The sequence below is a fragment of the Pholcus phalangioides genome, unplaced genomic scaffold, assembly GCF_987345545.1.
Source record: "Pholcus phalangioides strain wild (caught in Gottingen) unplaced genomic scaffold, Ppha-v1.0 ptg000013l_1, whole genome shotgun sequence".
NCBI lineage: Eukaryota > Metazoa > Arthropoda > Arachnida > Araneae > Pholcidae > Pholcus > Pholcus phalangioides.
This window is the reverse complement of record NW_028301606.1, coordinates 27940595-27952346: the sequence shown is the minus strand read 5'-3', so window position 1 is coordinate 27952346 and position 11752 is coordinate 27940595. Positions and strand designations below refer to the sequence as shown.

General features: G+C 37.6%; 1 protein-coding gene across 1 annotated transcript; it reads right to left on the bottom strand.

The window, feature by feature from the left end:
* Window positions 1-852: 852 nt before the first annotated feature.
* On the bottom strand, window positions 853-2079 carry LOC149078899 (uncharacterized). The gene has a single exon (XM_089240465.1). The coding sequence runs from the start codon at window positions 2077-2079 to the stop codon at window positions 853-855; it is 1227 nt and encodes a 408-aa protein (XP_089096591.1).
* Window positions 2080-11752: the final 9673 nt, after the last annotated feature.

Genomic DNA, 11752 nt, shown 5'->3' with positions numbered 1-11752 from the left:
GAATTCGGGAAATTTCAATCTTAAATATAGGGACATCGCTAAATTTCACCGAAAATTTCAATTTTTATTGCTTTAAATACAATTTGCTAATTACTGTTAAAATTGCTGAATGTTGAGGAAATTGAGGGATGCTATAAATCGCAGTTTTCAAAAATGTACAGTATTTCATGGAAAACAAAAATTCAAATGATCAGATGAACATATTCCCATTAGAAAATCCAATAGAAACTCTGGAATCTCATAAATAATAATGCATAAAATACGGGACATCGCTAATTGCCATAAAAAAAAATCTCCAAAAAGTAGGCACAATCACCGATCCTAATCAAAATTGCTGAATAATTGCTGGAGAAAAAAAAAGTTAAACCTGACAAATATATTTGGGATGAATACTTGTAATTTTTGCCATGATTATCATAATATAACTTATATATTATGAAAAGCTGAGTGGTCACGACTTTAGTAATTACTGTATTACAAATTCACATAAGTATCGTTGAAAAAGCTGGACAAATGTACAAAGAAAAATCGGAACAACGGAAATTACAAGAATGCCCCGTAATACGGGAAAACGTCCGTCAAATTGTTTCAGACATTATTTTTGCTGGTCCTTGTTTCAGAAAGGTTGAGAAACACTGGTTTAGCATAATAGAAAGGGGGCAAAGAGCCACCTAAAATTTTTATTTGAAAACACTTTATTAACTCTTCTGTAAATTTTAATGACCAAAATCTTGAATATAACTGTCCAGTCAACTTTTCCATGTAAATGCACATAAAAAACAAAAGACCTAGTTTCTTTACTGCTCACAGTTTTTCTGTAATAAGAATTTAGGTAGAATGTATTAAGACGGATTATGTGCATATTGTTTTTCTATAAGGATTTGTTTTATTATATAAGGATGCCCGGAACTTTTCAACCTCTTCACGATTCTTAAAATATTCGAATTTTTCCAAGTATTGTTTTGCCCGAATTAATAGTCGACTGAGTTTTCGGCACTTCTGTATGAACGTATTGAAGAAAAGCGGCTCGACGGTACCATTCTCAATCAACAAAAACTCGAGCTTAGGACACGGATTGCCGTCTAACAAAATTTTGAGCAAGCTGGTGATATCGCATTTCAATCCTCCGAGGCGCAGATGCTGCAACGCGCGTTTCCATTTCTCCACTGCTGGTTCCAGAGCCTTCAAGTGCTTGTTCGGATCTTCGTTGATCTCGATGATGAGGATATTGACTTTGTTGGATGGAATTTTAGAGATGTCTCTGATTATCAAATCTTTATTCTTGTTTAATTGCAAATACTCCAAATTTGTCGAGTTCTCCAGCAAACTGGACAAGTCTAATCCATGGAAGTTGCTTTTGAAGGCTCTGAACATAGTTAGGTTTTTGAATCCTGAGCAATCGTCCTTGCCTGTAGTGATAACATCGCATTTAGAAAATTCCAGTTCTCGTAGACGGGGGCATCCGCTTTCGAGTTTATATATTGGTAACCGAATGTCGACCGAAAGGATTCTGGAACACAGGAAACTAAATCCTTCAAGTGACGGGCACTTACTCGCGATTTCTGTAACCAACTGTTCCGATTCCTTTGGGTGGCAATAGCTCAAGTCTAAATGCTTCAATTTCGGTCCACAGACGGTCAGGATTGGGTCCAGTTCATGGAGCGTTATGTCCCTATATTCATCGGTACGGACTTGTTTCATGTTCAACCGTTCCAGATTCGAGCAGTATTTAGCAACAAGCATCATCGAATGTCTATTGATGGTGTTATCAGTCATGTCAAGTTCTTTCAGTTCGCGGATCTTGGGAAGCACGGCCGACAGATCGAGGGGATAGCGGTAATAACCTGGTATTTTGAGGCTCTGAGTATGATACAGTAATCCTTTGTTGGAGAAATTCAGTACGTCGTCCCAAGTTCCGACGTCGATACTTTTCCAAAGTGAAGGCACTGAAGACATCTCATCCCAAAGTTGACAAACCTTCGCGACATTTTTCAAAAATTCCACACGTCCTTCCGACTCGATGTAAAGCGAGAAAATACCCACCAGCAACTCTGGAGGCAAATCTTCAATCGTCTTCATGGTAAAACACGGAATTCCTATTAGCGATTCTCACTCTTGGAACAAACACGACACAGCGTTGTTTTCATGCGAGTACAGTTAAAGAGCACAGGGATAAATGTAAAACCGCAACCATTTTTGACTAATTTCAGTGAACGTTTCTTAGGCTGACCATATTTTATAGTGAAAAATACGGGCCAACGTTAGGTTTTTGGCAAAAAAAAGGGGCTAGTTAGGAGGAAAATCATCATTTTATTACCAATAATTTTTAATAAATTGCAAAAGGGTGGGAAGTAAAGACCTATAAATCGAAGGGAATTAGAATGTATTTTACTGAGAAAACTTTAATAACAATAATATGAATAATAATTATAATATGTTTGAGATAAATATTCAGTAAAACCTCTTCTCTCTAACGGCCATCTCTGAACAACGGCCACTTTAGACATGGAGTTGGGGAAGATTCTGTATGCTTTTTTTTTCCTGGATACAAATGCTAGATGGGTATATTGAATGTAGCGGAGAGAGAAAAAGGGCCGCTTAAGTAATATATATTTGTGCCTCGGGCCACTTAAGTGATCTGAAAATGAGAATAGGACCACTTAATTGGAGTGGGTAAATTCTGGTGGGGCCCTGCTACATTTGGTAAAATCATAAATCCGGTTCTTCCTAGCGAGCGAGGGAATAGGTTAGTTATGGCCAAAAGAGTGATCTAAAGCAGTGTTGCTTAACCTTTTTCAGCTCATGGCCCCCCTATGGATAACATTTTTTCTTGTGGCCCCCCTGTATAGGCCAGGGCTCCCTCTACCCTCATCCAAGATTTACTTTTATTTTATTTTTTTATTATGAATGAAATTTGAATAAATCAGATCAATATCTGGAATCCTGGCTAGGCACGGATTCAAATGGTGTATTATCATCCCTCCCAGGAGTCAAATTATATGGTAAAAAACGGTCTGTGTAAAATACGGGACGATCCAACGAACATGCACGATAAATCGATAAAACTGGAAACAACAGCTTATATATGAAAAAATCATAGTACCAGATCTCATGTAGAGAGGCAGTCCCCTGCCTCCATTATAGACATGAAGATCCGGGTTATGCCCACATAGACCCAAGAGTTAAGATGGCCCTGGTTCTATTGACGGATCTGTTTGATTCTGAAAGTAGTAATATTTTTCATGTTTCCCTTTTAAAGCTTTTCTCTTCACAGCTTTCTATGACTCCCTTCACCGCCTGTCGTGGATCACCTTTCTTCTGATTTTCTCCCGTGGCCCCCCTAGAATATCTCAGGACCGCAAGGGGGCCATATGGCCCCAGGTTGAGAACCACTGATCTAAAGCACGGGTTCACGACTGGTGTTCCACGAAACCCCATGGTTCCACATGATCAAACGCTACGGAATCCTAAAAATCCCCAGAGAGCTTTCAACAAAAACGTCCTTGTTACTGATACTCGCAAAGCTGTTCTTTGTTTTGAATTTTAGCGATATAGTGTCGTTTAAAAGAAGTCCGAGACTAAGATGTCCGAGTGATGTAAAGATCCGCAATGATCTAACAATAATTAATTTTAATGAAACTATATTATTCTATAAACTTGCAGCTTGAAAGTACGCAAACAAAAACATCGATCATTTGAGATACATACGCGCACATTCGATTACACAACAACCGGTTCTATTCCTAGTCCAATTCCAATTCCGCACACACTGTGCTTACAATAGTATTTATAGCGAACTCTGCGCACGCTATTTACGTCACGAACAAGCATCACTTCATTTGCATCTTTGGTCATCACAGTTCCTCCCTTCGTAATTGAAGTATAAGTCAGTCTGTCCGGTGGCCTTGTTTGTCTTGTACTTCGTCTTGAAATCCATTCTGGTTCTGGGCTGGACGCTGCGGCAACCGGTTCAGGATTTTCGTTAAACTCCGAAGTTTGGCGTGGCACTGGTCCAAGTCCTGGGTCTTCCGTAGAACTAGTCCTTTTTACAAGAGAATTCTCTGCACTGTCATTATCTTCTATCGGCAGGTTTGACTAGAGGTTGACCACCTGAAAAACATTCTAAAACAGAAGATATAGTTAGAGGAACATCATCACCAATATTTCGCATTCGATCCACATGGCGGTGGTTTATATATCATCAATAACAGCCACACGATAATTTAATTATTTTTGTCGTTCCACCACTTTTCCAAAAGTCCACTTGGGTTGTTCAGGTCTCCCGTAATTTCTCACTGCAACATTTTGTCCAATTTTAAATTCTCGATTTATCTTTCTATTATCCAATTTATTTTCCACAGGTCTTTGGGGACACAACTCCAAGCGTGTTCGAATACCACGGTTCAAAAATAGCATCGCTGGAGATACTTTTGTCGTCATGTGTAGCATTTTCCTATACTGCATTAGGAATGATTCGTTTCGATTTTGTACTACCTTGTTGAAATCGTGAACGTTTCATGGCAGCTTTGAAAAAGTTTGTACAAATTTTCAATTTGACCATTTGAACTAGGATGGTACGGTGAGGTTCTAATATGGTAAAACACCATTACTTTTCAGGAAATTTTCAAATTAATCTACAGACCACTTTTCAAATTAATCATCACAGACCATTTTCAGTTTTCAAATCAATCATCACAGACCATTTTCAGTTTTCAAATCATCACACAGACCACTTGAATAACTAACCTAGGAAGTGTGAAAGCATGTGAGAACTACCGAAAAAGAGCGACTTAGACACAGCGGCATATTTACGGTGTGGAGGAGAACTAAACATTCTATAGTCCAGGGTAGCTAATTTGGAGGAATTAGTAGTCAAGGATTCCAGACTAGAACGGATGAAGGTCGGCAAATTAAAAAAAAAAAAATTTTCCCCCACAGATGACCAAACTATAAATCCGCTTCCGAGGGGGGGGGCCAAGGGCGCAGGGAAAGAAAAATTTTAATTCCTATATGAAATGTGCTCTCTAACTTTTTTTCCCCTTTCGGATGGGGAAACATTTTCTTTCATTTCAAGTTCAACTGACATGGTCTTTTGAATCATGTTCTTTTTCTCACTGAATTTCGATGTCTTTGCAGATAGAAAAAAAAAATAATAACACGTTACCTTATGCAATATAGGGAATTGTATTCTGCGTAGCAAACGCACTCTAACACACGGAAGCATTCTGAGTCATTCTCAGACGCTAAACGAAAAAATAGTGCCTTTCTCCATTTACTTATGTCCATAACCAACAACAAACGGGTGAAATAAAAAATGTCGTCAGACAAAACATGCCTTCCAGGAAATAACTTCAGTACAGTATGTATTATATTGAGAAACATCATTAAACTGCAAATCTTTCTGCCACCTATCGAATAAAAAACGCAACTGTTATGATTCGAATTGATGACTAGTTTTAGACAAATGCGCCGCATGTTATATGCTTTTCGATTGCAGTCACGAGAAGCCAAGATAGATCCCAACCTCTCGATGAGTATAAAAAAAAAAAAAACAAGTCTGCCGTTCGGAATCGGCAATAAACTGTAGGTCCCGGTCTAATTAGCCCTCGTGTGCAGAAAATGACCGTGGTGCGGCAAAAAAAATAAATGGAAATGGCCAAATAGATCGTACGTCGAGTCTCACTAACGTAGTTAAACTACGCACAAATATCAACCATTAAAATTTCGCAGAAAACTTAAAATTTTAATTAATATTATTGTTTATAAAATATTTACCAACATTATACTTGATCGATTTTTTCATGCGGTGCATTAACTGAAAACTGGTCATCAATTCGCGGATCATATCAGATTCGTTTTTTTGTTTGATAGGTGGCAGAAGGAGTTCCAGATAAATGACGTTTCTCAATATAATACATATATATATATATACTGTACTGTGAAGTTATTTTCTGGAAGGCATGTTTTGTCTGATAACATTTTTTATTTTTACTTGTTTGTTGCTTATGGACAAAAGTAATTAAGAAAGACGCCATTGGTGCTTACAAAATATGTACGTTTAGAGTCTGAGAATGATGCCGTGTTTCTACAGTGTTTTTTGTGCAGAAAACAATTCCCTATATTGTATAAGGTAAACATGCTACCGACAACACAGATGAACACCCTATGATTCAATGATTAGCGTCATGATTTTTTCAGTTAAATCATATGTCAGAGTTGTTGCACGGGAGTTCTTATTCTGGTGATGGCTATAATAAAATCTCTTGACTCGTGATTATGCCTCCCAATAGGAAGACGGGCTCAAACCTCGACAGTCCCAAGAATGAGTTAAACCGGGCACTGCACAAAGACCCATGACCCTCACATCCTGCAGTAGGGTCGCTACTACTAATGATTTTCAATCATTACACTTCACTCATAGTTAGAAAAATTGATGGCAGATGGAAACACTACACATAATATGCATTACACAGAAACAAACTCCACGTTAGGTTCACGATACACATACGTACATAACTGCATGCACCAATTCGTTAGAAATCCCGCAGAGGAATGTGTACGAGGTGCATGTGTGCGGTTAAGTAGTAGTAGTATTAGTAGGATGACTATAGGCTGAGATTTTGGCGGGCCTTGCCAAACCCTCCCCTCTTTTGGGGGCCATGCGAGGACCTCAGTTGAATAGTGGGTTCCAGGATAAGATGTGGTACAATGATTAATTATGATAAATATGCATATTAAGAACAGAGACGTACGTGGGCCCAGGCAAAGCCGACAAAAATGGGGAAAAAAAGTTCACTATTTCGGTTCAAGCATGTAGATGACCAAAAGAATAATATTGAAAGCCAGGAACCAGATCAGTGAGTGTCCAAAAGAGTGAACTAAAGACAGAAGGACCATGTCGGTGAGTGACTACAAGAGGAATCAAGAGAGCGGGAAAACATATGAGTGACCACAGCAGTGTGTGCAAGCATGCAAATGACCAAACGAGTGACTCTAGAGTGATGGTCTAAGTCAGTGAGAGACCAAAAGAGAGACCTACAGAGTTTACAGGAGTGTGAGTGACTGAAAGGGTAACCTTAGAGTGAGGGACCACTGTCGGTGAGTTACCAAAAGAGTGACCTAAAGCATTTGCAAGCATGTGAGTGGTCTAGAGAGTGTGAAAGCACATAAATGACCAAACGTAACCTAGACAATGAGAGACCCGGTCAGCAAGCGACCAAAAGAGTGAACGATAAACCCAATCGCTGAGTGACCTCTAGAGTGAAGTAGAGGGAGTGTAAGCATATGAGTGACCAAATAAATTACAAAAAATGCGAATTTATAGCGAGAGATCAGGTCGGTGAGAGACCAAGTGTGAACTAGAGAGTTTGCGAGCGGGTGAGAGACCTGGGGGGGGGGGGTGGAGAAAGATGGAGCTGGTCGGTGAGCCACCAAAAGAGTGACCTAATGCGTTTGCAAGAAAGTAAGTGACCGAAAAAGTGGGCAAGTATGTAAGTGACCGAAAAAGTGTGCAAGTATGTAAGTGACCGAAAAAGTGTGCAAGTATGTAAGTGACCTAATAGAGTGTGTAAACATGTAAATGACCAAAAGATTGACCAAAAATGTGTGCAATCATGTAAATGACCAAAAGAGTGAGTAAGAAAGTATGCACACATGTGAGTGATCAACGAAGTGACTTAGGGAATTTACTAAGGCGGGCCAAGCGAGTTATAAGCCCAGTGCGGAAAACTTGTGGAATGAGTGGATCTCAAGAAAATTAGACTAGGATAGGACAAGGTCGACCAAATTTGTGTATCCCACACGCGGCAACGCTGTGAAATCAGCCTCTGAATGGCCACGCGTTCTTCCACGAAAATCATGTTCAACGATGATTTTTCTTCCGTGATGGTCTCTATTCACGTGAGTAATTCTCACGTTCCCACGACCATTTCCGTGCAGCATTTGCAGTCGTTTCTCCATCGCAAAAGGGACACGTCACTGACATATATCCAACGTAAGTTGTTTACCTCTTGCGAAACATCTGCTTTATACGCTCTGTTACCAATCGTTCCCGTCTAGATTGCAGCTGAAACTGCGTTTCCGGCAGTAAATGGTGGAAGAAACGTACCTAATTACTCTTTTGAGTCTCTACATCGAATTTCTACGTCGATGCAAATGAAATAAATATGCTAAATTTTTCTGGAGATGGCGGAATATATGATATCAAATTACGAGTCCCGTGACTTTTCGCTGAATTTTCTTGAAATATTTCTGGGCTAGTGAGAGAAATGGTGGGAATAATTTTCTGATGTTGCATGGATTTTACGTGTCGTATTCCGAAATGATGACTTTATTCGGTAATTCACTAAGCATTACTAACGTACCATTCATTTTTTTTTACTTTGCTTGAATTTTTGCTGAATTCTTTTCAGTTGACGATAGGTTTGCACTTCAAGGCAACAGCGCACCAACAACACAAATGTATTGGGTCTTCATTACAGGTTCAAAAGACAGATGGCCGCTCGTTACTAACCATCATGCGATTCTTGCTGCACCCTAGGGTAAGGATATTCAACGCATGTTCCGCGGGCTACATGTGATTTCTTGGAGTTTTTTGCAGTGGCCCGCAGACAAAGGCTTACATAGTTACAGAATTTATTGAAATACTGGAAAAATAACTTCCCGCTAAGTTAAATGTAAGTAATCATGTGTGTCCTGTTATCCATAATTGGAGTAAAAAAAATGTAATGCATAACATGCAATCCATAATTGGTGAAATAATTAATTTAAAATTACTTTTAGAAAACCTACCAGAACTAATGAGAGATATAATTTCAGGATAAATGAGATATAATTTCAGGATAAATGAGATATAATTTCAGGATAAATGAGATATAATTTCAGGATAAATGAGATATAATTTCAGGATAAATGAGATATAATTTCAGGATAAATGAGATATAATTTCAGGATAAATGAGATATAATTTCAGGATAAATGAGATATAATTTCAGGATAAATATAATTTCAGGATAAATGAGATATAATTTCAGGATAAATGAGATATAATTTCAGGATAAATGAGATATAATTTCAGGATAAATGAGATATAATTTCAGGATAAATGAGATATAATTTCAGGATAAATATAATTTCAGGATAAATGAGATATAATTTCAGGATAAATGAGATATAATTTCAGGATAAATGAGATATAATTTCAGGATAAATGAGATATAATTTCAGGATAAATGAGATATAATTTCAGGATAAATGAGATATAATTTCAGGATAAATGAGATATAATTTCAGAATTATATTGAAACAACATTTTTCAGAATTATTGATAAAAATGTTTTCAGAATATCAATGAATGTTACTATCCATTAAAAAAATTATTTCGGAGTTGATGAAAATTGATACTTATAAAAAAATATTAAAAAAACTCATATATTCAATTATAAATAATTTCAAAATAAATGAAATTCTCAAAAAATATAGCCCCCCCCCCCATTGGGTCCACCCATGCAGACGCCACTGGGTGAATATAGATACCGCAATATATATATATTGTGGTGCCCCTCAGACTTCATAGAAATTTGATTTTGGAACGCAATGTCTGACGTATGAACCCTGACCTTGGGGGTGAAACATGGTTGAAATCAACAACATAACATGAAAACTTAGTCACTGGAGACACCTTGGACGACTTATGTTCACCGACACAGGGCTTTTGTAGGCAACTTTTTGGAGGGTAAAATGACAGTTATAATTAATTGTCTTGATGGCAATAGACAGGAGGAAGCTGTTAATAATAATCATAGAACGAAACGATGAGACTCTCCGCTAAACATACGAAGTAAACAAGACTGGATACCAAGCGAAGGTAATTGGAAAGAAAAGTCACATTCCTCCGTGGGGGGGGGGGATGGAAATCGAACCTCCAACTTCACACTTTTAGAACGCGTGCTCTACCATTAAGCTACAGAGGACAGGCATTTCTTTTTCTAAGAACACTGTGTTCCTTTGGGCTAAATGTCGCCGTCTGGGGTTTCATTACTAGCTATTGCCGAGTTAGGAGGCTGTCTATTGCACAGTCTCGTTCAGCCCAAAAAAACATAGTGTTCTTAGGAAAGAAAATGTCCGTCGTCTATAGTTTAATGGTAGAGCACGCGGCCAGAAAGACTGAGGTTGGTGGCTCGATTCCCCACAGAGGAATGAGATTTCTCTTTCCAATTACCTTCTCTTGGCATCCAGTCATCTGGGTGAGACATCCCCACTTGGGACCGGGGTTACCGGTCTAGACAACTCTGCCGATGTTGAGGGTTAAAGAAAGATGTCTTAAAGGCCTCTGCGAGTGTAATCTCTCCTCAGCTAAGCGCGAGATGGTGGAAGGTACCACGAGTGGTACGAAAGAGGCTGTAGCACGTTGGATAGCGGAAAATGATATCGTTGGGGAAGGTCGGACCTGTCACACAATCATCCGATTCTGTCTTATATTCGTACACCTTACAGCAAACATTGCTACCAGCACCTTAGAGCAGGCGTGTCCGTACGGTGCAGGCATCCCGACTATGCGACCACGTTCGAAGTCTTCTCCAATCTTATTTCTTCGACAACATCGTAACGGCATTATTGGTTGCGTCTCAACGGAACTGCAACACCGACAACGAGAAAAGATAAACCATCCGCGATTGTTGCCTGTTTTATACAATGCTAGTTTCGCAGTCGAAACGCGCGCTATGACCGAAGTTAAGATTCATTGGCCTCGAAAATTGAATCACTTGCATACTTGGTATAAAACAATTTGCGTGCGAAATTTCAAGATAATCGGATTATTTTTCAGGGATGCTTTGTTTTTGTTTTTTTTGCAAATGACTATATACAGTATATAAAGAGTGTATAGAAAAGATTTTTCTTCCAACGATTAAAAAATTAATTATCGATTATTATCAATTAAAAATGAAAAGAGTCATGCTTGCACAACAGAAAAATTTCACAAGAGCTAAGCTGGGAAAAAAAAGCGTAGAAAGATTATTTTTATACTTAGCACGATGCACTGAAATTAATTGCCTCAACAGTTGGAAAAAAACTAATTAATATAAAATAATTCAGCGAAATCTTACAAATTAGTTTATAATTCTTCAAAAAAGTAGAGTTATAATATATTTTTTTGATGTAATAAGAGGATTTCTCTGTCATTAAATGTTTTCTTTTCGATAGAAATAAATAGATATTTTATAGCATTTAATATTTTATTTATTTTCCTCTAGATTTGAATAACCTTTCTTACAATTTCTAATTTTCTGTTATGCAACTATAAAATATTAAAATAAAGTATTTAAAAATGTATTTCGCTGATTTCATTAATTAGCAAATTTAATGGAAGTAATTGTTTCTTAATAGTAAAATATAATTCGATCGAAATGTGATTTGAAATTATACAGCGTCAATTAATTTCTTCAGAATGAAATAAAAAAAGCAAACATTGAATTAGGGAAAATATATTTTACTTCATTTTTCGTCATATTGGTATGCATAATTATGAATATTGAATTACATTTCTGTATTACGTGTTTTATTCCTAGTCATTTCCGAATCGTTTATACTTCGAAACCATTTCAATTTGTTCTCATTTATTTTTGATACATAAACGGGCCTTTAATTTTTTCACACTGAAGTGGGAAAGGTATGACTCGAACGAGATTAATTACACATAGTTTAATTGAATGTAAATTTAGTTCTCTAGCAGAAATGAACACAATCGGTGTTG